Source organism: Bactrocera neohumeralis, chromosome 3 (genome assembly GCF_024586455.1).
Source record: "Bactrocera neohumeralis isolate Rockhampton chromosome 3, APGP_CSIRO_Bneo_wtdbg2-racon-allhic-juicebox.fasta_v2, whole genome shotgun sequence".
In the NCBI taxonomy this organism is placed as follows: domain Eukaryota; kingdom Metazoa; phylum Arthropoda; class Insecta; order Diptera; family Tephritidae; genus Bactrocera; species Bactrocera neohumeralis.
Genome location: NC_065920.1, coordinates 5,560,685 through 5,587,583, shown reverse-complemented (window position 1 = coordinate 5,587,583; position 26,899 = coordinate 5,560,685). Strand labels below are relative to the sequence as shown.

Sequence of the window (26,899 nt, the reverse complement as noted above, 5' to 3'; positions counted from 1 at the left end):
GAATCGCACTTGCATATATCACACATATGTACTTCATACATTTACATATATATACATAATTACATATATACGGTATATATAGCAGAGTTCGCGTATGTGCGCGCTTGCCCCAAGTGTCTGCAATGAGGCATTGCCGCGTCTGAAGTTGTTAACTTTTGCCGCTGCTCTGTTCTGCGGTTTATGTTGTTGTTGTTGTTGTTGCAGCAATTGTAGACTTGCATAGGTCGCTTTGCCTGTTCCCAGTATTGTTTGTGCTGTTTTGGTTTTTTTCTGGTCTTGCAACCTCCACCATATGCTCGTATGCTGCAAGTTTGATGGGCCTGATAGGTCTTTGCCCTTTGTGGCATATGACTTTTGTGTCAAGTTGCACTTTTGATGTGAAAGTTATACGAAAATATCCAAAGTTGCCAGCCGCGCAAAATATGCGACGCAATCTATGTGGTTTGTCTATAGTTTCACCCACATTTCATTTGCTGTGATTTGGTGTCGCTGGAAACTCTTCCCTTCTTGTGCTGTAAAAAATGTGCGAGCGAATAAATGAGGTTGAGACGAAATATCTCCAGTCTTCCAAAATAGTTTGCGTTTTTGTATCTTGCCTACAGCGTCATTATGACTGGACCACCTTAAAAGTTTTCGACAATTTCGTCTATCCTCTGGAAATAGTCTTCATTGCCAACTGAGGAATCTAATGTGGAAACCACTTTTATAGCAATTCACGATAAGAAATCGTGTTTGCTGCTGGTATCCGTAGGTAAAGAATGCATTACTCAATGCGATAAGTCAATTGGTGTTTCGTGGATGGTCGTGAATTATTTGTGATCAGTTCAACTTCATTTGAAAATAGTTGTAATCGCTATTCCTTCTTTATTCTTGTTGGTCTATTGGTCCTGGTTATACTACTTTTATAGGGTCCTTAATGTCTCTGTAGTGAGAATCCAAAATCAGACATATCATCATACCCTTTCGGGATTAGACTCGACTGTCTGGATATAGAATCCAGAATCGTAGTAATTATATTTAAGAAATTAAGGAAGCAACCAAAAACTATGAAGTTTTCAAATATGATCCCAAGTAGTGAGGAAGGGTTTTGAAACAATTCTTCATCAATATAAGTTATATATACACTCATTTGCCATTATGCGAAGAGCTTTCACGTTGCGCAAAAAACTCGAGTTAAGATCTGAGTTATGACAGCATATCTTATTGAGAGTTTTAAGAAACTCTAAGTGATTTAAGTTCGCCATAAACTCGATTTAAGAGCTTAAGAGTTTATGAAAAGTTAAAAAATGCACTTAAAGGGATTTTAAGAAACTCTAAGTCACACACAACGCGCTGCAAACTCGAGTTTAATACTATGTTTTTATGAACAATTGATAAATTATCTTAGTGAGGGCGTTTAAGAAACTCTGAGTCATCTATAAGACATCATAAACTCGTGCTTTAGACTAGCGTTTATGAAAAATTGACGAATTGTCTTAAAAAAAATATTTAAGAAACTCTTTGTAAATATTTTTATGTAAGCAACTTTTATGATATACTTCTTCTTGGAAAGTTACGAGAGTTAAGCAAAAAAATTATAGAATATTTCGGGTTTGTGCTGGCGTGTGATGAACAATTTTATTATGATTGAAAGTAAAAACTTTTCCACCGTTTGATATCTCTCTGTTGCGACACAAGCATGCAACGTCAGCTAACTGCAACATAAACGATTTCCAATATTTAAAAGTACACCGAGTTTAAAACAGTTTTCATGTTTCAAATGCAATAAAAAATTAACACACCGACAAGCATCTGTCCAATCAGTTGATATTCAAAACTGAGAGCCACGATCGTGCGGGATTTTATTGCCGATAACATATGCATTTAAACATATTTATGTTTGAAAGTACATAAAGTGACAGTTTTTCTTATCTCTTTGTGTGTTGCTGTTGTTGCACATGTTCTGCTTAATATTTTTTTAAAAGGCGCTTAACATTAAAAAGTGCATCTGCTGCCGAGCAGTTGTTGCACGAATTTGTTGAAGTTTTATTGCCGCACTTTATGGGTTTGCGACAATTGTGCCTTTTAACAAGTTGAAAGTGAATTTTTAATGAGAGCAAAGAGGGATATATTGTCACGTTTAATGTGTTCTAAAAATGAAAAATGTGATCTGTCGATTCTCAAGCAAAGAATGGAATTTAGAGGGAGACGAATTGATATAGAAATACGCTTATAGTTATATAAAGGAATAGAAGTTAAAACTTGGAAAAAAGTTTATTTGAGAGAAAAAATGGTGTGTTTTTTTAATTTAATATTAAATAATAGTACACCTTACAAAAAACTGCTACTAAATACAATCTACAATCGGAGTGGGTAGTTACCACTATGAAAGAGGCTGTGTAAAAGAGTAATGTATCTACTGCTACTTTTATGGCAGACGCATTCGCTTAGAAGAAGCTGTAGTGGTCAGGAAGCCCAAAACTTTAGCTCATGAAAGTTCCCCACAGTGTATTTTGATCCGTCCATAAAAAAGCCTACCGCATATCTTCTTGAGCGCGTTCTTTCCTCCCTCGATTTCCTCGAAGTTATGTTAGCTGTGAAGTGACAGCCATAAGTTCGGCGACCTGCTAGTCCAAGTATTTTAAATAGAAATGTCCAGGTTCACAGTCATCTAAGTTCCCAGATTCTTTGAGTCTGAGGGAAGCTTTCACAATCATACATTTCATGGCTAAGTGCATCGGTGCTATATGAGTTGGTGTGGTTCATAGCACACCACAAATGCTGAAGGGAGTAGCTCGCTGAACACTCGTCAATTTTTTCATGCGTGTAGTCTTCTCCAGCGCATTCTACCAAACAAAAATTCCCCGTAAAACATTATCCGCTTAACTATGCTTTCATAGAGCCAAGGATGTTCAAACCCTTCAATACAATTTATTCAGAAGTCTAAAAGAAACTAAAAACCCTTAAAAATTAATAAAAACTTAAGTTTTTGCTTAAAGATAAACCCTTAAAACACAATTTCGTGAATAATAACTGGTAAATAAATGCGCCATAAACAAACTGTAAAGAAGACGGAAATACAAATATCTTTTGTATACGCAAAATGTCAGCGGCGGTGAGTAAAATGTAGGAAAAAAGCAATTTTCAAAACTTTTGATAAATGCCAAATATATAGACGAAAGCAAGTGTGAGCTTACCGAAGTCAAAACTCGTGTAAAACATAAAAAGTATCTGCCAAAAATGATTTCTCTGCGTTGAGTGCGCGAGCGAGCGGACATAACTATGCATTTTCACATGTTCTACACAAGCTAAATATATTATATGGTCATCTACATAAGCCATATACTTATACATATGTAGAAATATATGACAAAAGACAACAACAAAGAACGCCGCAGTAATAAGGCTCCCGAATACGCAGCGTCTGCCGGCGGAGGGCGCGCACACATGTCGAATGCCGCTGACATGCAACAGATGTGTGCCATCAACGTCAGTCGCAATCGTTTACAATAACAACAATCAATTTTGAGCAATTCGACGACAAATAATCGTGAGCAACAAGCTAGCATTGCACGAACAATTACGACAAGCAATGACTCCAGTGGAATTATCGACATCATCACCCACACCCCGAAAATACCGAATGTAAAAACCAACAACAGAAACAAAAAACTGAAATTAAACTCTACTGTGAAAGAGTGGCCGCAGCAATAAGTGCAGTGATAATGATCGAAGAGCAATTGGAACAATCATTTATACGCGCCTCCCATTCGGTCGGTCTTTGGGGTTCGTGCAGTGAAATAATCAAAATTACGTTGTGGAAGGACTAATTGTTCGCATTCTAATACAACTACAAACAATTTTTCTAATTGCTTCATTTTCTAAAATCTTCAAACGCACGTGTTCTTTAAACACACACACCAATACATTCTCATCACACTTAACCTAACTTCGACGCCAAGTGAGTAATTTGGGGAAAATGTTGCAGCTGCGTTGGAATGTCCTGTGTTGCACGTTGGTTGTGGCACAATTGCTTTGCCACAGCGTTGACGCTATGAAAGGTGCGTATGACACACTCGTATATACTTAGTTACTAACGCATATACTCATGTATTTACTTAGGCTTATCTTTACTATTCAACAGTTGCATTTTATTTATAGTCTCGATACATCATTGTAACCCCAAATAATTTCTTTCTAATGGGTGAAATCATAAAATTAGAAATTTGAGTGCTTTGTATGTAATAATTTTGTTGTAGAAATACTGGAAGACCGTGTTTTTAAGGTATACAATTTCGATGGTAATTGCTTTAGGGAAGAGGGTAAAATTTTTTTGATTAAGAAATTGCTTTCTGCTATGGTCTTCCAGAAGCTACGGCACGAACTCGAAATGAAACAAATGTTATGAATTAAAATCTCTTTTCCTTTTTGCCAGGAAGCCACATATTCACTTATATTGTATCAACAGTAGGCGCCTTCAGTTCATGCTGGATTGTAGGGAATCGAAAAAACTGGCAGTCCTTGCTTCATCTTTGAGAAGAGTTGATCATATGAGCCATTCACAAAGCTAAACTTTTTCTAAAAACTTTAGGATAATATTTCGCAGTATTAAAGTTAGTAATATCACGTCTCAAGTATGCAATTTTGTATATGTTTGGGCAGCATTACTTCTATAGTGTGATCCATTTCGAGGTTCCCTGCTTTTTTAAAGATAAAATACAGAAACTTCAAATTTAATGGGGAATTATTATTATCATTCGAAAGAACATTTTTTGGCATTTATTTTTTGAAGATGATCTCTTTCAAATGTTGGCCGCAGCTACGTCTCAGATGGTCCTTCCGTTGAGTCCAATTTTCGATGACTTTTTCGAGCATTTCGCTTAATTTAAAAATATTCAAAGCGGGTTTTATGTTAGTGCTTTGGTCTCACAATCCAATCGTCATACTATAAAACAGGTGTTCCCAACAACTGTTGTGAATGTGATGTTTAACTTATGGAACCATACGATTTTGAAGTTAATAAAAACTATAATTATGATCTCTCGGAATGGCCAAAGAATAGATTGATTTGAAACTTCTTATTAATTGGCATAGACACCGCTTACGCGATTATAGCCGAGTTAACAACAGCGCGCCAGTCGTTTCTTCTTTTCGCTACGTGGCGCCAATTGGATATTCCAAGCGTAGCCAGGTCCTTCTCCACTTGGTCCTTCCAACGGAGTGGAGGTCTTCCTCTTCCTCTGCTTCCCCCGGCGGGTACAGCGTCGAATACTTTCAGAGCTGGAGTGTTTTCGTCCTTCGGACAACATGACCTAGCCAGCGTAGCCGCTGTCTTTTAATTCGCTGAACTATGTCAAGGTCGTCGTATATCTCGTACAACTCATCGTTCCATCGAATGCGATATTCGCCGTGGCCAAAAAAAAACTCGCAACGTCGACTCATCAGTTGTTGACATCGTCCAAGCCTCTGCACCATATAGCAGGACGGGAATTATGAGTGACTTATAGAGTTTGGTTTTTGTTTGTCGAGAGAGGACTTTACTTCTCAATTGCCTACTCAGTCCGAAGTAGAACCTGTTGGCAAGAGTTATCCTGCGTTGGATTTCTAGGCTGACATTGTTGGTGGTGGTGGTGAAACTACTTTTTTATAATTAAATGCACTTTTTTAATTAGAAATCACATAATGGATGGAGTTCCTTAAACTTTCTTTCCGATTGCCTTTGATTGCAAATCAAAGAATAATAAGTAGAATAGAACAATAAACCTTCGTTAGGTAAATGTCGTTATCGTTACAAAAAAAAATATTGACAGAGGATAGGGTCTGTCTCACAGTTTATTCCTATTTACATACCCTTTTATCCCACTAATATAGTAGTAAGTCGAGCTAAGAAATAAAACCCCATTTACTTTTCTGTCTAGACTTGGTACAAAACTGCCGGATGTCGTTCAACTCATAATATGTTTGAAGGCCTTTCTGCTAATATTTTAGCTGAAAATATCATTCGAACTATTAGCGAAACCTAGGGATCAGATACATACGACTTTTCACGTAGAGCCAAAGCTTCCTGTTCTCTCACTTTAATTTCCATAAAATATGGAGCCTTCTCAACGTCGCTGCATTACAAAAAGTGCAGCAGTAGTGCAATTTCGTGACTTGTTGTTCTTCGTCGCTACCATTTCCATGTAAACAGCGCTGTGAGCATTTCTTTGTGCACTTCGACCAGACTTAATGCGAATAAATAAATTAAACCGCATCCAAGCAATTGTATTTGTTGGTGGTACGCTGTTGAGTTGAAAGTGGATGCGATTATAAGTAGGTACTTCAAAAGCTGAAAAAGAAACCGTTGAGGGGGTAAAAGAAATTAAAAAATATATATTGTTTGTTTATATATATTAGGGTGGGTATTAAATCGTTCATTGAATAGTTTTAGACCATCGTTTAATTAGAAGGGAAGTTAAAGTTGAAGGAGATTTTTTAATTGGACAAATTCGTAAACAAAAGCAAGAAAATACGAAAGGAAAATACCCTTCACAGGTACATTTCTTATAGCATATCTTTATCTGGATTTTGATCGATCTGTTTGTATGGCAACTATATCTTATAGTGGTTCGATCTGAAAAATTTCTTTGGTAATTGTAGCACTGCCTAGCGCAATAATTTTTCCAAATTTCCATACAAAGACTTCATTTAGATCAATCAGATTGTATGACAGTTCTATCCTACAGTGGTCTGAAACCGGCGGTTCATACAAATGAATAACCTCTTGAGAAGAAAAGGACGTTTTTAAAATTTCAGATTGCATATTTACAGACAGACCGGCATGGTTAAAGGCATTCAGCTCATCATGATGATCACTTATGTATATGTATACTGTATAGTCTCTGACATTTCCCTTTGGGTGTTATAAACTTCGTGGTAAATGTCGTCAGTTGATTGGTGTTTAATATTGAGACATTTGTTGTATCCAATACAAATGAATATTTCTTATAATGGATTTAATCATAAGGTCGTAGGATGACCTGTTAAGTACAATAAACAACCAATAGAATTTGAAAGTTGTCATGTTAGTTCAAAAATTCGACCACATGTTATCAAACCTCTCATGAAACAATTCAAAATATTTTGGTTGCAGGTTTGTGTATGAGTCGATACCGGGCTTAGAATATATCATCCTTAAATACCTGACTTATAAAAACAACATACCATAAATAAAAGTCATTGCTTGATACCCTCATTTACTAGATTTGACTGCTATTGCCGTCTCCCGGTTTCCGAAGCTAAATATCTGCTTCGAGGAAAGCGTCATAAATTTTGAAAAACATGGCAGATAACGATTTCAAAAATAAAATTGAGGTGAAAATAACCAGATTTACTTGTATATATATGGATATATGTATATCTATATGCAAGTCCATGAAATAAATAAAATCAGACTGCGCCACTGATTGCCAACATCAAGATTAGCCACGCCAATAACGAGCCTAGTTGCGATGAAAGCAAATATGCAGCAGACAACAAGCGTAGCGTTGCCACAGTTAGACGGATAGACAGACGTTGCAACAGATTAACATACAATGCACATACACACGTACTAACAGATAGACAGACAGCCAATCCGCTAGCGACTTAAGTGCTGTGACAACGCGTCGTGCGCTCGCGCATTTTTCACGCCTGCCATTTGACTTGGGGTGCACGCCACTTTCCACAGCTGCAACAAAGCCATGAAGACAGCAATAAAAATCAAAATGGCAATAACAACAAGCAACTGGCAGCAAGCGGCAAGCAACAACGCGCATTTGCATGCGAAATTTTCTTTAAATAAAGCGGCGAACGAGCGGCTTTTTACTGCACTTTTGGTGTTGTTGCTGCTTTCTTGTTGTACGCTACTCTTTTCTCCTCTTTTCCTGTGCATTTCATGCGGTTTTTTATGCCTTGTACATTGTTGTTGCTCGTCGTGACGTCACTCACCGCAACTGTGCGCTGTTCTATTGGCGATGAGTCATCGGTGTTGCCTACAAAAGCCAAAAAAAAGAAAACAACACTGCTGAAATCGGCCGGCAACAACTTGGCAATTTGGCGCGTTTCGGCCAACTTTCGAGTGCCGTTCCGGCCGGCTGTGCGAATTTGCACGTTTTGCCTGATTTCCTTTTAATGGTCGCTGCGGCGTTCTATTCTTGTAATATTTTTAATTTTTGGCAGCTGCCTTGTTGTCGTGTGTCTTCGTTTGTTGTGCTGTCAATTTGCTTATATTTTTCTGTGTGGCATGAGTGTACAAGCAGCCGAGTTTTATCTGTGTGTGAGTGTTTGTGTTTATGTTTTTTGTTAAATCAGCGCAGCGTGCCAATTTCTGCTGATGACCAAGCGGTCGAGGAAATTCGACGCGCCGCTGTTTATTGTGCTCTAATTTATTTATTTTCTAATATGATTCTAAGAGATAATAAATATTACTTAATGAATATTTTGCTTTTAAGTTGAGCAAACATTTTATAAAAAAGCTGTCACCTACATAATTTTTGTCATAATATTCATAAATAAAAGTTTTCAGTAGACCTTTCAACTAAATTTATGTTTTTTATTGGACTAACAACTAAAGTTCGTTGGACATCAACTCAGATTATGACGCTGCTACGCGAGTTGTTCGACGCATATTTTGTTGTGTGATAGATTTTTATTCAAATCTTGCTAAGCGTTACAACCCTTTTTGGGTTATTGAAGAGATACCGTTTTTTGTGGTAGAAGTCTGCCAATATTCGTCATATGAACTAATTGAGACTATGTTACACCACCTCCGTACATTATTGGTTAGAAATGCACACCAACACTTCTCGGGACATAGATTCGAGTCCTGTAACTATCAATACACAAAGTGCTGCTTCACCGCTATAAAAATAAGTAATTTTGGCATTGGTTTGCGCCTGGTAATGAAAATGGACGACCTAAAAGAAATTTGCGACTAGACACAGGGTAACAATTTTATCATCATAATAACGCTCGGTCTCTTGTTTGTAACATCGGTTAAAATTAACTGGAAAGCAATGACTGGTAAGTTCTTAATTACCCGCCATATAGCCCAGAACTTGCCTTTTTTAACTACTATTTGTTTTGGTCGATGCAGAACGGTTCGCATCAGAACAGGATATCAAAAATCCGCTCGGTTCATTCTTGGCCGCCAAGTCGGCGAATTTTTTTGGGTGGGGACGCAAAAATAAGCCTAAGACTGTTATTTTAATAATATTTACTTGTTTTTTGCTCTAGACTTAAGGAGATAGGCCAGTTTATGACTTAAAAAAACGATTAATTTAGTTTGTTGATTTAAAGTATAGTTTAGGATCCTAAAAACAATATTAATTTAGTACAAAAGTGAAAAAATGCTGCCTGCCAAAATAGCGTCGAAGAAAAGGTGACTGATCTTTGGCACTTTAACGAACTTTAAAGGAGATTTCCTCGAAACTAAGCAAAGGCGGCCGATCTTCGGCACATTAAGGAACCTTAGAGAAGTTTTCCTTGAAAGTGCTGTTTTCGAATAGGACGACGAGGCGATGGTACTCAGAAACTATCGCACGTATCCGCCGGATATTTCGACTGTTGTTTTCTAATAAATTTATCAATAATATAAACTATAGATAATATATTTATAAATAAAATGTGTAAGTACTCTAACTATATCCCAGGATTTTTAAAAGTCCACCGCTTTACGAAAAATGTATTTAAATCTTTTTACTCTCTTGCCTTTTTTAGGTAAAGATACCATTTCTTATTGCACTCACAAAACAAGTGTTTTAGAACCACCGTCGTTCTTCGATATATTTTGAAAGGCTGTGGCCGAAGATTGTCCAGGAATCGCTTTTAAATGTCAATAATCAATACAGCCAAATATATGTTTCATGAATCTTAGAACGAGCAAATTCTTTGCCTTTATATACAAAGTAAAATAATCTTTGTGGGTTCTAAACTAGAATAATCTCTTCAGGCATGTACCACAAATTGGACTGCAAGAATAGTTTACATACCATTTATTAACAATATATAACTTTTTATAACAATATTTACTTATACCTTTGAAAAAATCGAAAAAAATTATTCATATTGCTACAGAGGTAGTTGTCTTAGCTTAGCGAACATATCAACCAATGAAAAAGCTATAATATTCATATCATACACGATCTTTTGCACTATTCATGCAACGAACTTCATCGCAACTTGATGCTTTAATTTGCATTTCATCAACATTTTTCCTCGCTCTAAACCCAAAACTCTTCGTGTACTCAGTGATTTGTTAAATTATGCATTCGGTATAAAATTTTGTTGTTAAACGATCTTTATCTTTACAAATTAACTACTTACAACTTTGATATGTGATAATTTTAGAAAGTTAAACACTTATTGTGTATAAAATTAACGAGCAGAGTTTTCACTTTTTTAGTATTAACTAAATAAACAAACAAAAAACGAACAGAAGACATCTAGTATATTGTAGGCAGCTTAAAGTTGGTTGTCTTGCAGTGTCGCATAACATCCATAAATAGCTGGCAGATAAATAGAGATTCCCACAGCTGTCACCGGTAAGCGTGCTAAGCTCAAAACGCCGAAAAGTTTTGTTCACCATAATTGAGAAGCTTGATTTGGTGTGGTGTCAATGGCGTGACTGCCTCATTAAATTTTATGTGCAAGTCGTTAAAGTTGCACCATGTAAATGCAGGCAGGTAAATATATGTAAATTTGAATACACAAATGTTTGTAAATAAAATAAAAAAGTTGCGTATGTATTTGTGTCAGAATGCGTCTGCTGTCTCCATGTGTTTATTTCGAATATCTCAACTACGCGCACAATTTTCCAATAAAATACAAACTTTTTCGATGCTTTTTCTAAATTTAGCTGGCCACGGCTTGTAGAGAAAACGTGAGGCTTTTCCATAAAAAAGAGCAAAAGAACTGTCACAGTCGCTCCAATTTATTAGCCATGACTCAAGGCATTTAGTCGGTACAATAAATAAACAACTTTATATAAAAGCAACATATCTACCATTTTTGGTGCTTAATTAGCGACAAAACATTGTATGAACTCCGGCTGCTTATTGACAACAAAGCTGACACGTCGTGCGGCGCGTGAAAGACCAAGCTTTGAAGGCCTCACCATAATGTATGAGCAGATGGAGAGGCGGAAAAAAGAATAAAAATAATATCATAATTCACAGCTAAGAACATTAATTAGTGGCAGTGAGCAGGTACAGTGTGTGGCACATAAGACAACCATAAATACATCTATATATATACATATGTACATGCAACTGTATTGATATTTCTTTTGTGGTGTGTTGCTCAAACGTCAAAGTATTCTCAGAAGTAAAGGAAAAGTATTCAGTAAGTGCAGCAGTCATAAATATATTTAATGTCTTGCATATCGGTATGCATTTACGCTCCTTAATATATAATACATATAGAAATGTATGTGTGTTAGTATTTGCTTGGATATAGGGTAGCGAGACAAGTTCACAAAGGCTAATGCATGGCGCGGTCGGTGATTATGAAAAACGTCTTCTTGGCGAAGCTTTAAATTTTCATTTACTAGGAAAATCAACTCATATACATACATACATACAGACAAATACATATATATATATATATATATACTTAGGGCGCTTAAAAATAGAATAGCGGCGTTATAGTGACATACAAAATTTTCTTGAAATTATTTTTAATTGCTGTTCACCTGAATCATTTCACTCAGCTGCTTCCTAGGATTTTTTGTGGGTGTTTACTGCTTATATGCTTCGTATAAGGTCTAGTAAAAAGAAACACATTAGTTTTGCAATAGACGGCTTTAGCAAATTGTATCTGGGATGGAATAATTGCGATCGTATCACCAGTATGGCATGAGAAAGATAAGATTTCATACTAAAAAAAGTTCTCAGACAATATTATGACTACTACTTCGGGTATTGTTTGAGTACGCGGAAAAGATGGACACCATTTAAAGTAAAATACTGTTACAGCTTTTGTCTACAAAGCCGAAAACGTATCCCATGCACATTGCTTCGGAATGCCAATTGTCAAAAATAACGATAAAGTAATCAAAATTGTCAAGTCCGATCCTTATATGAGTGCTGTTTCGATTTTTCTGAAGCTAAACTTTGCACAAAAAGCCATTTGGAACCTTTAAAAAAAAAACCGATACAAAAATAACTTCGATGCATCAGCACGACACAAGTTAGGTTATGTTAAGGGCCGATCCTAGCAGGAATCTCAGTTGGATAGCTTAGAACGCCTGTCGGTTGTGTTATCTAGAACTCTTTGCAACACAAGTTAACACAAAAAAAAACCTCTTCGACCGAATTTCTGTCTGCTGAGTCGCAAAATCGATTCATTTCTGAGCCGTCTGCCTGTTGCTGGTGGATAAATGTGGCGAGCGCCTCAGAGTCGCGATCGAAAAGCGATGAACTAGTAGCCAACATACCTGGATTGTCGGTTAAGAAACATTGTTTGAAGGGATTGTCAGGAAATCATTTACTATGGCTACTGCTCTCTCTCTTAATTCGGACTAGTGTTTTCAGCGATCGAACCGTCTGAGGATTCCATCAACCACCTAAAAGCATCTAGCTTTGGTATTTAGTAGGGGATTTGTGTTGCATCATGACCACCCAGAAGCTCCAGGAGCTTGGTTGAGAATTTCTTATGCATTCACTTTATGGTCCGAATCTGGTATGAAGTGATTACAGCCTGTTTCTGTCGTTTTGGTGAAAATCTATTGTCCCAGTACTTGTTAGTTATTATCCAACAAAATGGCGTATCGGTATATACGTACCTTTGTAGAGGTATGCCTGTTCTATACATGATTTTAGTAATTTTTTTTTGTAAAATATTTGTGTTGCATACTATTTTCGTCAAAATGGGTCTCACTTATTATCCCTTCATTGTCGTAAAATTGCTTTCAGGAGGGCCTTTTCCAGAAGTTTGGGGGAAAAAATAACAGAGCCATTTTCAGAGACTATGATAAATGCAGAAGCATTCCGAAGTCAAATTCACTTCAACCGACCTTATCTAATTTTAAAAAGTTAATCAGATCTTAAATCGAGTTCGCAATAAGGAGTTAGTTCGAAGTTAACTTACTAACTCCATTTATACAACGTGTTTCTTATAACTCACATTGGTGGATGCTGCGCTTATCGTTAGCTAGATCAGTTAGACGGCTTTTTCTACACTTCAAGTCAAGTCTAAGTAGACTACTGCTAGGCTTAACCATTCAATTAAATATGAGTAACACTTTAAATTAAACAAACAAATGCTTTTCAACTTCAAAATATCTGTCAACTGTCAGTATATGCCTGCTCACTGCACCCACAACATCTATCAGCAGAGCAGAAATGGGACGCAAACGCAGCAGTCAACGTCTGGTGCAAAAACAACGATTTGTTGAAGTTGCAAACTAACATGTGGAACAGTAAATGCAACGGCTTGTTGAGTTTTTACACTGTAGTCTTTACGCTTGCCGCTCAAGCTTGGACAGCCGGCAGGCTGGGAGCCAGTCAACCAGGCAATGACAATTGCTTGCAAATAAATACACTCCACAGTAAGGCTAAGCGCAGCTTTCTACACATATACATTCATACATGCATATAAGTTATCGATATAGTACAATACATACGAATACATGTATATGCATGCAACTCCTACTGGCCGCTTGTTGTCTGTCCCAAGCCACTTATGCAAATTGAATTTATTATTTTGCCACTTCAACATTGAGAGTGGCGCACGCATTTCACGAAAATATTTCTCCACTATCAATTGCGGCGCGTCCAGCACTTCATTTGTTATTGTCGCCGTCACAGAGACCGCCTCGGCGACTGGTGGCGCGGGCACTTTTGTCACCCACAATGCTAACGCCAACACCGAAGTCGTCGTTTGAAGTGCACAATGTTGGAATTGTCAGTTCTTATCGTCACTTCGTGTGCCAGACGAGACAAAAAATGCATGTCGGTATGTCAATGCGAGTGTGTGTATGTGTGAAAAGTAACATGCACATTTGTGGTATGTGGCATGCGGTGTGTGGCATAGGCTTAGCAATCATTTCGCTAGACATGTGTCCTGCATATGGTTGTGAGGCATAGTTTGTGGCGTAGGAGAATCGGTATGTAAACCAAAAAATTTAGATAAATATGTTGCGAATTGCTCGGCAGCAAGTCATATTTCAAACTTGCGTGAGAATGAATGTGGTAGATTTCACATATTTTTTTTGCGCTCTGAACATGTTGCACAGAGTTTTTACCATCTATGTTAGTTTGTAGCATCTAAAAATATAGAGATAGATATAGATTTATGTATTTTCAATGATCAGGTTGGCAAATCAAGTTCGATTCCGGTTGTTGGTCGGTCCATAACTTCAACACGTGGCAACTCTCATTTAAAATTTATATAATAGGCCTTTTAAGCCCCCAAATACCGAATTTGAGGACCTCAATCCGTTGGGCTGACCTTATACTGCAAATGTGGGTCAATCTGTAGATATATTAGTAAAATGAAGTCGGCATATTTTATGCACAATAATTTAGTCTGATACTGAAAATGGTTCAATACTTTCCCTAGACCCCACATATCATAGTATAATGATTGTGGAACTTTCGTGTATGTCAGTAAATACTTAAGAGAACTTAGTAAAGGTATGAGTTACACCAATTACCCCATATAGGGATTTTCAACAGGGCACTACAAAAATATGCCGATAGGGACAACGAAGGACAACATATTTTTTCCCGCACTTTTGATATTTTTCTTGAGTAAGGTTTATCATTTTATCATGAAAAGATATACGATCCAACAACGAGTCGAAATCATTAAAATTTACCAACCAAATTCCGCGTCAGAGGCCTCAACTTTAAGAGCTACATACTACTAATAATGATTATCGTAACTCTAGTTGACTTCTTGTCGAATATCTCGGCTAAATAGCCAGTTATTTGAATAAAATTCGGAAGAAATATGTTCTAAAGCATTTTACTTTCGATGGCAAACGTACATCCATTTATTTGTTAGATTAGGTTAGGTCAAATTACATAAACAGCAAGTTTCGGTTATAAAATTCACTTTCAAGTAGCGAGGAAGCGATTTCGACTTGCGTGCTACTTATTGCTCTCATTAACAAGCTAAACAAATGCATCTACTTAATTTTGTGAAGTTTCTATTGTTGTACGCTTAACAAGCGACTCTCTCAAACAAGAATTGTTTATTTATTTTTGCTTTAATGTGGTATTTTAAAGTGTTGCATGCAGCTGCCTTATGCCACTTATGTTGATGCAGTCACTTCAGAGCAAATGTTATGCTGGTTTTATGCCGGCAAATGTCAGTGCAGACAAGAGTGTTTCGGTAAAGTAGCACGCAATGGAGAAAAGTTGCGAAATTTCGGCGTGTTACTTGAAAGCCGCGGATTAAGTGTGATTTATAGTTGTTTGCTGCAAAACACTGACGTAGCGAGGTACAAGAGATTGAATATAATTTGAATATGTATATATATAGAGAGATATATTTTTAGATATATCCTTATATATAAAAATTGCGTATCACGTTGTTTGTCCGCGATGGACTCCTAAACTACTGAACCGATTTTAGTAAAATTTAGCACACTGTGTCCAGTTCGAACCAACTTAGAAGATAGGATAGATATTTTCACTGGATAGATATTGTAACGCGTGGCCGGATCCACTAGTACATACATATGTATGTATATATAAACTAGTAGATCCGGCGCCACCTTGCTGTGGTGTATATTTTATACTATTATTCAAATAATAAACTAGTCAATACAGTGAAATTTTTATTTTCGAATAAAGGCGAACACGTTTTTAGCGGTATAAGAATCCAAGGATTTTTAATAGAGGTTTAATTTAAAATATATTCATACAAATAAAATTATATAATATTTCGATAAAAAAGCACAATTCGCCATGATAAAATTTGTGGTTCCAACCTTCATTTGCTTTCTGAAAATCTACTAGGGTTCTACTCGTTAGTTAATATATTTCTCGCTGCGTAATTTGAATCTGATATTATTCATTGCATCTCATCGAAATAGCTACCAGAAGGTTAATGCATCTGAGATGCAATCTTACCCTTGCCAAGATTAGCCCTTTATTTTGATTCGCTGAGCCAACGACATATTCGAGTTGCTGCTGTTTCTAGTTTGGCTTAGGTATTCTATCTTGCCTTAGAATACACAAAACGGGAAGCCAGAAAAAACTTCTGTACTTGGATCCCACGTCTAGACAAAGCGCAATGAACTCATCACTGATCACCGTTTCATTTCAATTCTCGCTAAATTATCTGGATGTCGCAAGCGGTGAGATACGCGATGAGTTTTTTAGCCGTGATTTTGCAAAGACCGGCCAGTGAAGGCATAAGTGTTAAGATTTGAGTGAGTTTTATCATCCATAGATTAAAAATTTTTCCGTGTCAACACTGGTTGATTCCAGGCCTAGGCCAGTTCACTTCAGTTGGATATCAGATGCTGTTAAATCTAAAGTATTTAACCTTGATAACGGAAAGTTGAGATGATTATACAATAAAAAATGAAAAGTCTCGCGGATACGCATAGGGTAATGAACATTTCAAATCCCTACAATTAGGGAAACGAGAATCAAATTGCGGACGTAGATCCAACTGAAGCACATACGATTAACCTTATCACTGATTACTATAAAAATTCAAAACTCTACAACAACAACAACATACACTATGTGACCTGGTGGGCTTTGGTGTCAAAAAAAAAGAGAACAATTAATGAGATAACGAGAAACTGACGATTATTTTTTCCCCAGAAAACTGGTTTTCGCACGTTAGCTCCCTTTTCGTAGACCAGGTCACATATTTACATATAGTATAGATAAAATAATATATTGTTCTTTAATATACGCTATATCCAATGCCATATCAACTCACTAATGGTAACTCTAACCACTTAACCATTTCAGTTTCGCTCTTCGGCGATGGCTACATCACGATGCCGCTACAGGAGGCCAAAATGTCCACAAACATACGCGTGAAGTTTCGTACACAACAGGAGAATGCCTTTCTATTTCTGGCCGCGGGACGCACCGATTACTGCCTCATGCGGCTGGAGGGCGCCACAATTAGCTTTACCTACAAAATTGACCGCGAAGTCATACAGGTAAGTTGGCATATGCGAAATTACCTAAATATATCACAATTTCGCTAAAATACTGCTGTCACTCCTACAGCTGCGCTCGCCAAAGAAGCAGCGTCTAAACGACTTGGAGTGGCACGATGTGGCGGTGCAACGCTATGAGAATAACATAACGCTGCAGGTGGATGGCAATATCATGCGCAAAACGCTGCCCGCCGAGATGTCCGCGCTGAATGTGCACTTCGGCACATTCCTCGGCGGGGTGGGCGATTTTCCCGCTGAGTATTTGACTGATGTGGTTGGCTTTCGAGGTTGCATATCGGATGTAAGCGCTTCTTAACTGTGTGTAATTTAACTTCTAGCTGCTACATGTGCATTGCTTATTGCAGGTATTTTACAACAACATCAATATCATTAAACGCGCCAAAGAGCGCACGGGCCACACGACCAGCATCGGCGTGACCTGGACATGCAGCAACGAATTTGATGGCACCATAAAGGATGGTATTAGTTTTCTCAATGAAGACTCGTTTGCTTTGATGTCGAAAGAGTCGAACGCTGCCGGCGAGTCGTAAGTGAAACTTGCGAACTTTATTTATATGCTTTTTATACAATCACACATTCTCTCTTTCCCAGTCTTGCAATGCAATTTCGCACCATGGAGTCGGCCGGTGTGCTCTTCTTTAATGGCGGCTATGACTTTGTGCTGCTGGAAATCGAAGAAGAGGCCATTAAGTTGACATTCAATAAGGCTGGCAGTCTCGTACAGCTTTCGCCCAATCAAAGTGTCTCCGACGGCAAGTGGCATCGTATTTTATTGCGTTACAATGCCGCCATGGCGGAGCTGATACTCGATGAGGTCGTTTATAGCGGCCTGCATGCGAATGATACTAAAGCCACCATCAATTTGGAGAAGAGTATATTCTTTGGTGGCGTACAAGAGGATATGCGTAGGCGTTTGCTGAATAAAGGTCTGCTTGTGAATGACCTCAGCTTCAAGGGTTGCATGCGTGGTCTTCAAGTAAATAAGGTGGACTTAGGTTTTCCGCAAATGAAGGTGTCACATCATTTAGCCGTAAATTGCGTTTGGAAGTACCCGTGCGTGGAGCACAGACCATGTTTGAAGAGCGGCATTTGCAATCAGTATGGTGTCGATGAGTTCATCTGCTACTGCGACCAGTCTTATTGCATCAAGGCTGACTATCAAGGTCCTTTTAAGGTAAATCGGAGCAAAAATTAAATTTTCGTACAAATATTTACTTTCTTCACTGCACAGATCTTTACCGAAACGAGTCCCGAGCTGGAGCTGCTCTACGTGTCTCCCATGCAATTGCTCGAAGGCGGTACCGTCTTTTTGTCGCCACATTTCATTGATGTGCTCATTGATAAGCGCAAGTATCCCAGCCTAACAGACACCTCGATTGCATTCCACGTGGTTCAACAGCCAAAATATGGCCAACTTTTACAGTTCTCGGTTGAGAAAAATAATTTTGTGCAGAGTCGCACCTTCAATTTGGTCGATCTCTCCACGGACAAGGTGAAATATGTGCACAACGGCATAGAGAACTTCAACGATCATGCTACGCTGGACATGCAGGTGTACGGCGATATACATAAGATACCAGAGAATATTTTAGGGAAACATCGCTTCCTTCTGCACGCCAATGTTACGCCCATTAACGATCCACCACAACTACAAATACCCATCAACAAAATTTTGCGCGTGATCGAAGGTATTGAACGTGTTTTGGATGTGGATCTTTTCAACATTGATGATCCCGATAGCGTGGCAACGGCTTTAATTTATACTATAATGCCTTCAACGAATCCCGCCGAAGTATATGGCCGCTTTGTCGTTAATGGCATAGCAACGATGAGTTTCTCACAAGCCGATGTCAATGCGGCGAAGGTCAGTTTTCTTTACAACTCAACCACCACCGAGGCGTTCAGCTATCAGGTGCTCTTACATGTCTCCGATGGCATTGAAACGAGTGATACTGTTTATTTGCCGGTTTCGGTACATCCATTGGAGCTACGTTTGGTCAACAATACTGGCTTGATCATGATACACAAGTCCGCATTGCCCATAAGTTCGGCCAATCTCTCGGTTGGCACCAATACTGCGGATGAGAACATCGACATACGTTACGATATAGTGAAGCCACCACAATATGGCGCTATACAGCGGTTGCGGCAGATCGATTCGTCTTGGGTGAATGTCGATTGGTTCAGCGATAGTCAAATGTTGCTTGGACACATAAGATATGTGCATGTCTCAGAGTTTCCATGGCAAGATGAGTTTAAGGTGAGTTGGTATAAATATTTACCCAAAACAGTGTAGAATGCGCTTGACATATTTCTCTCAAAGTTGTCTGAACCTCATCAAGATTTCGAGTTCAAAACTCCAAATTTCGAACTATTTAAGACCGACCATGCGAAAGATGGCGCAGACTTTTCAGGAGACCGTTAACGGTTTGTCTAAAAGTCTTTGCAAGAAATTTTCCCTTACAGCTTAGCATCTCACGAAACATTGCAGACTCAGAGTCTCTTTCATGGAGAGAGGATCGACTAAGCAAACACTTTTTTGTAGACAAAATTCCCTCGGCTGATTTTCACCTAATTTTATCTTACTTTATTAATTACTTTATTTTATCTTAGTTTATTGCATCTTACGGTTTTGTGACCACACAAACATTTGACTTCCGCATCACCTTTACACGTCTGCGCATAAATTCTGCGAAACCTTCAAGCGTCATGGTTAACGGCACGCGTGAATTCATATTGACCAGCGACGTATTGACCTATGAGACGGTGCCGATTGACACTTTTCCACGGAATATAATCTACAAAATAGTAAAACCAACGAAATATGGTGGAATCTTTGTCGAAGGGTCGCGAAAATATGCAAAGGTAGGTGGATACACAGAGTTTTCGATTCTAAGCGATATATGGGTAATTGCTTTTCATATTGTTTCCAGGAAATGGACTCCTTCACCCAACAAGATATTGATAAGAATCGTATACGCTACAAAACACATCTCACCAGCTATTCCAATTTCATAGATTACTTGGAATTTGTGGTCTCCGTTGCTGAGTGTGACGACGTAATCGGTCGTCTGACAATACGCTATGCACCACTCGAGTCGAACACAGATAAATTGACTTATCAGAAACGTGAGATACTGCTGGTGCAAGAAGGTGAACGCGCTCTAATTACTAAGAACCACTTTGAGATACGTTTTAATCTCTATGAGAGTCTACAATTCACCGTGACTGAAACGCCCAAGCACGGCACACTTTGCCGCTTTGATGAGCCATCCGCGAAAGTTATAACGATAACTGAGTTTACATTGGAGCAATTATTTTTGAATGACGTCTACTACTGTCATGACGACACTGAATCTACTGAAGACGCTTTCGATCTGCTCATACTCTCCACCGATGGCACAGATTTGCAATTTGTAGCCGACATTGATGTACGCATCAAATTGATCAACGATAATGCACCCTATCGCACGGCGGAACGTGTTTTTCACGTGGTGCGTGGTGGCTACCGCACCCTCAGTCCCGACGTGTTGCAGTACTTGGACGCCGATGTGAATACAAACCGTTCGGATATTTTGTACATACATGTTTCGAGCACGAATGGTGCCTTCTACAAGATGGGCAATTTCATAGACACCTTCAGTCAGGATGACATCACAAATAGGCGCATAGCTTTTCAGCATAAAGGACCCGATGTTGGCACGGCATCATTTATAGTGACAGATCGTCAGCATGAGGTGAATGGTTTGTTGGAGGTGCATGCCTCTGATCCATTCGTATCAATGCTGCCGACGAATGCTTCGATCGTGCAAGAGGGAAAATTTGTTATTTTACGCAATAAAGATTTTATATTGGAGACTAATTTGGACATGAAGTTGGATGAGATCTATTATGAGGTGATCAAGCCACCAGCTTATGGTATACTCATGTATTTGGGCAGATCACGAAATGGTGGTAATGATACTATGACGGGCCAATATAAATCAGCGAATCTGACCTCGCTCACTAATTTTACACACTTGGATATTGAGCGTGATCGCTTGGTCTACTGGAACACGGAGATTGCGTCCATGGACAAATTGCGGTGAGTAGTGATTTCTTAAAATCAATTCATTTTACCGAATTTGTTTCTCCCACTTCAACAGTTATCGCGTGCACATCAAAAACATCTCAGCTGAGGGTGAGGTGATCATGCGCATATACCCTTCAGCCTACTGGGAACCCTTGCAGGTGAAAAAGAACCAAACGCTTAATGTGGAGGAATCTACGAGTGTGCTGATCTCACGCGACGTACTGGAGGTATTTGAAGACAGTTGAACATAATTTATTTGGGTTATTAAGTATATATTTTCCTATCTTAGGTCGTTCATCCCAATATCTCTCCGGGTGACATTACATTCTTGGTTACTTCTTCACCAATGCATGGCTATTTGGAAATGCAATCCATGTCTTTCGATGATGAATACAACTGCAAGGTCTTCGATCAGTCCGCAATAAATACAGAGAAAATGTTCTACATACAAGCCGGCGTTAATCAGTCCATGGACTATTTTATGTTTGATGTGACAAATGGTATTACTTGGCTGCGGAACTTGATGCTGAAAATTGTCATCATACCAGAGAAGCTTTATATGCATACGAATGTGGTATCCGTTGTTGAAGGTAAGAGTTTTGAGAGGAGATGAAGAGGTGATCGCTTCAATAGTTTAGTTTTTCTCCAACGGTCTAAACGAGGATACTCACGACACTCATTTACCAAAGTCCGACAAAGTGTAGATTTTATTTTGCTTTGGTAAGACCGGTCTTTTTATGGCTCAGGTCCGTAAATGTATACAACAAAATTTTCTTCTTAATACCACGAGCGTTGCCTTAACGAAGACTTTGAGCTAATGTTTTCACTGAAAATTTTAAAGATCAGTATCTGAATTGTCACCACGCTCTGCGACAAGGGTTCCATACAAATATTTTTAGATTTGCCAAGCTGAAAACTTGAAAACCCAAAGTTTTGAACAAACTCTTTGCATTTTCAAAATCAATAAAAAGTGTCTTGTCGACAAATAAAAACATAACTTTTCTCTCTTTCTCAAAGGAAAAACGGTCCAGCTGAGCTCTTCGGACATCCAGCCTTTCTCCGAGTATTATCGTGGCAAAATACTGGAATACATAATAACTATAGCGCCGACTTCGGGCTACATTATGGCAGCCAATTCCAAGGTGAAACGTTTTACTCAAAAACAACTGGATCAGGGCAGCATACAGTATTTCCATAATGGCAATGAGAATGCGACAGATGTTATGACATTATTAGCTACAGCAAGGAATAAAGAGAGCGTGCCATTCGAGTTGGAGTTCTCCGTGGTGCCGGTCAATGACGAACAGCCGATGGTGGTTACAAATACCGGACTGCAAGTGTGGAGTGGTGGCAAATACATCATCAAGTACACAGATCTTAGTAAGTTTTTTAAGATTTTTTAGATATGTATCTCTAAAAGTATCTCCTTATAGTGGCGCAAGACTACGATACACCAGCTGATAATATAACCTTTATCGTCAATTACATTTATGGTGGTTATTTGGCCAAACGTGGCGATTTGCAACAAAAAATTGATACTTTCACTCAAGCACAAATTAACAACGAAGAGATTTGCTTCATACACGATTCAACATCGCGTCGCAACGAAATGTCATTTATGGTCACGGATGGGCTCTTTAACACCACCGATCAATTGTTGAATATCGCCATAAGGCCTGTAGAGATACTCGAAGAGCGCAACACGAATTTGCATGTCTTTCCGCTCACCAAAAAGCAAATTTTACGCGATCATTTATATTTCCGTTGCTCGGATGAAGGACGTGATATTTATTATAACATAACAGTACCGCCGAGTCTGGGACGTATAGTGAATGAATATTCAGATAATGGTTTCTCGAAGGAAGTTACCGGCTTCACACAGAACGACATCGATAATGGACGCATTTTCTACGAGCACACTTCGGTCATAATGGAGTTTCGTATAAACGATTCGTTTTACTTTGATGTGGTGGTCGATCGCAGCGATCGCTTGCTGGATCAAAAGTTCAATGTGGAAATATCCGTTTCTTCGGGTGGTCTACTGCGCTTTTTGCCCGTCTCGAAACTGCAAGTGGATGAAGGTGGCTCAGTGCCAATTAAATTGGACTTCTCTAAGATTTTGGAGTATTTGAAAACACGTGCTGGCATAAATAATCCCGAGTTATATATTGAGGCAACTCAAAAACCTATGCATGGCAGCATTGGACTCGGCCATGAGTTCAAAGCGATGCAGACTTTTCAGCCAAGCGACTTTTTGACTAAGAAAGTTTATTATATACACGATCACTCCGACACGCTGGATGATACGATTTTAATGTCGGTGTATCTATCGCAGTACTTAGCGCAAGGGTAAGTGTATATCTGAAAAATAAATTTTATGTCTTAAAAATAATCCAAAATCCATTTTAAATTTATCGCTCCACGTACAGAAACATTTTTCTCTGCAATCTCACCGTGCCGGTCTCCATAAAGCCGATAAACGATCAGCCCTTCACACTCGTTACACATTTTCCACAGATGACCGTAGTGGAAGGTGAAAACCAAACGATTACGCGCAATATGTTACTTACCGAAGACAAGGACACACCACCCGATGAGATCGTCTACGATGTGATGAGTGGACCGACGCTTGGTGTACTCAAGAAGATCAATAGCGACGGGCACGCCGAAGATTTGCTGGCATATTCGAATCAGTTCACACAAGCCGATATCAATAATGGACGCATTGTTTTTGTTCACTTCGGTACACCGCAGTCAACCACTTTCTGCTTTACCGTCTCTGATGGACAATTCAATCCGGCTTATGAGGTGTTCACCATCAAAATTGCGCCCATCAGCTTACTGCCAGCAGACTACCAATATCCGGTGCTGGTACCGCAAGGCGCCACCACTACCGTTATGAAGCTGGAACACATCTCTTTGCGCACGAATGTGCAACAGGCACGCCTGTCGTACAACATCACTAATTCACCACTATATGGCATAATCGTTTATAAGCACCAGCCCACACTGCGCTTCAACCAACAACAACTGGAGACGGCACAAATCAATTACATGCAAACGGATCTGAATCGCTCCAATGACACCTTCCAAGTGAGCGCTTATGTGCCGGGCACCATATATACCGCCACGGTGGATGTGTTGGTTGCCGTCGAGCCGGTTATCAAAATCACGAATATCTCTATGGTGAACGAATTGGGCAAGGTGCGCTTGCAGTCCGTGCTCGTCGCCGATAATCCACTCTCGCTGAAGTTGAACAAATTCAATCCGAAATTTGTCATCACACGCATGCCTATCACCGGCCAGCTACGGAAGATTATACGTAGCACTGGCCTAGCGCCCGAGTCGCAAAACGAACGCTCCACCAATACGTTTTCGTATAAGGAACTGCGCAGTGGCGTTGTCTACTTCGTGCCGAACGAAGCGGTGGAGCTTACAGTAGAGGATATGGATTACTTTGAGTATCAGTTACACATTAAGACCGTGCAACCGGCACAGAGCGTAGTCCATATTGAGTATCGTGCGCCGCAGGACACCAGTGGCAATAAAGTCACCATGGCCAGTAGCGAGTTCAGTTTCAATTACGTGGCGCTGTTGATAGTGCTCATTGTACTCATAGTCTGTATCTTGGTGGTGATGTTGCTACTCAAGATACGTTACCTGCGTCGCGACAAAGCCGACATTTCGAAAGATCAACCACCAGCTTTGCCTTGTCCGCCCGATTTGACTTCAGTTAGTCCGCAACATCATCACCACCACCATCATCATCATCACTACGCCAACTCGGAGGCTGACTCAGTGCCCGCTACTGGCGCTTCCACGCCACTACCCGGTTTCAGTAACATACCACATTGCAAGATTATACCAGTTGAGTCTTACAAACATGACTATCCCGACTATGATCCCGACGAAGGTGATGAAACCGATGATGCTCAGCAAATGATGTTGCCGCAGCGTTACAATCCCTATCACATGGAGAATGATACGTGGAGTTCATCGTGCGATATGGCCAATGATTTTGGTGGCTATTCAACGGTACCGCAAAGTAGCGCGCCAACAGCAACACCGCCCTCAGCGCCGGCTAGTAATCCGCTCTTGCGCAGAAACCAGTACTGGGTTTAAGTTACGATATATGTGAGGGAACTGACTTTAGAATTAAGGGTAGTACGTGCAGTCCATGGGTGGTCCAGTGCCTTTTGAGAGTTTCATAGTTATGTAATATAAATTATTCGATAATTGAGTACTTGAGTGACTAATAGCGTTAAGAAAACTTTGTAGAGCTAGAATTTTATACATATGTTTACAAATACGAGTATACTCCCATATTTATGTTGGCCATTTAACTTGCCAGGTCTTATGTAAACCCGAAAGAAGTGTAACAATAGTTTGTAGTGAGTTGTACTTAGCTACAAGTCGGCCATATATTCGAAACCAAATTTTTTTCTAGAAATTCTGTAGAATATACATTGATTGAGTCGAAATATACATTCATAAATATTTATATACATACCCATGCATACATATTTATTAAATAATAATTGTAAAATACATATTTTTTCGTACAAAAAATTGTCTCTTTAAGTATGCGAAATATTTTTAAGTACTGTAATGTTCGAATCTATAGAAAAGTAAGTTTATGACAATAAATGCATTTCTTTGTGTTTTCTTAAAAAAAATAGAAAATGGCTTTTACTTTAATCACTCAAACAGTAGATAACCGATAGATTAACCGGTAATGGAAAGCAGTTAAACCTACCTTTCTCCAGTTTTTTGGCCCTCGAACTTCGCTAAATATTTAAATGTATACTTGAAATATCTCGCTTGTAGCAGAAGTAGAATAACGATAGATTTTCAAACTCACTCACTCACTCACCCCACTCGGTGATAGGTTTACGGTCGATAATTTAACAGCACTCAATTGTCAGTCGACTGAAAGCTGCTAGCGAAGCGGCAGAATTCATAATGACAAAACTGAGACTTTTTCAATAGATTAGCTGTCCGTCAGTCCGTACAATAAAGGTGACTTAAATGTCCTGTTCCTCCCACGATGTAAAACCTTGCCGGTGGTTCCGTGCGAGAGTTTTGAGTTGGGAGTAGATTAGGTTAGGTTAAAGTTTCGCACTCCGGCTTTCGATGTTTCCTCCTACTATAAAAAAGTAAATTCATTTCGTGAAGCTATTTCAAAAGCCAACAAATCTATGACCTTTGACGAGCTCAGGGAAAACAATAACAATACGAACTTGATTGAGGTTGTGTTCAAGAAATACAATTTATAATGTGTGAAAAGCAAAAATAAATAATACAAATGTTTTAAGAATCAAAGACCGCTGTTTTCCAAAGTTATCAAAGTTTACTTACCGATATGAAAGATGGCGCTTTTTAGGGGTTTAAGCCACCCCCCAACTGTAAAGGATAGGTGTTAAGTTTTTCAAGTGTTCAAGTAAAATTTGATTAAGTTGGTTTACCCCAAAAAATTAAACTATTTCGCTTATATCGAGCTGAAAGTATTTATATTGAAGTTTGATTTTCTAAGAAATATTTCAATATTTACATAAAGATATTTCTATGTAATATAAGAAGAAGAAGAAGAAGATTTTTATACCAATCGTCGGTACTTTAATTTAGCAATGAGTCATATCGACGACAATGAGGGAAGCGAGAACTCGAGGTTT

General features: G+C 38.8%; 1 protein-coding gene across 1 annotated transcript; it reads left to right on the top strand.

Annotated features, from left to right (window-relative positions):
• The first annotated feature begins 2,971 nt into the window (after window positions 1-2,971).
• On the top strand, window positions 2,972-25,960 carry LOC126752834 (chondroitin sulfate proteoglycan 4). Its single transcript, XM_050463828.1, has 13 exons — window positions 2,972-4,040; window positions 16,938-17,134; window positions 17,205-17,435; window positions 17,500-17,681; window positions 17,747-18,329; window positions 18,387-19,415; window positions 19,769-20,020; window positions 20,089-21,239; window positions 21,301-21,454; window positions 21,517-21,817; window positions 22,245-22,607; window positions 22,661-23,576; window positions 23,657-25,960. The coding sequence occupies exons 1-13, from the start codon at window positions 3,959-3,961 to the stop codon at window positions 25,347-25,349; spliced, it is 7,134 nt and encodes a 2,377-aa protein (XP_050319785.1). The 5' UTR covers window positions 2,972-3,958; the 3' UTR covers window positions 25,350-25,960.
• The last annotated feature ends 939 nt before the right edge of the window (window positions 25,961-26,899 follow it).

Bases quoted from the DNA above. Each gene is read 5' to 3' on its own strand.
- LOC126752834 (XM_050463828.1), top strand. From the start codon at position 3,959: ATGTTGCAGCTGCGTTGGAATGTCCTGTGTTGCACGTTGGTTGTGGCA. The intron at 17,436-17,499 runs GTAAGCGCTTCT...TGCTTATTGCAG, and splicing joins TTCGAGGTTGCATATCGGAT to GTATTTTACAACAACATCAA. The intron at 23,577-23,656 runs GTAAGTGTATAT...CTCCACGTACAG, and splicing joins TCGCAGTACTTAGCGCAAGG to AAACATTTTTCTCTGCAATC.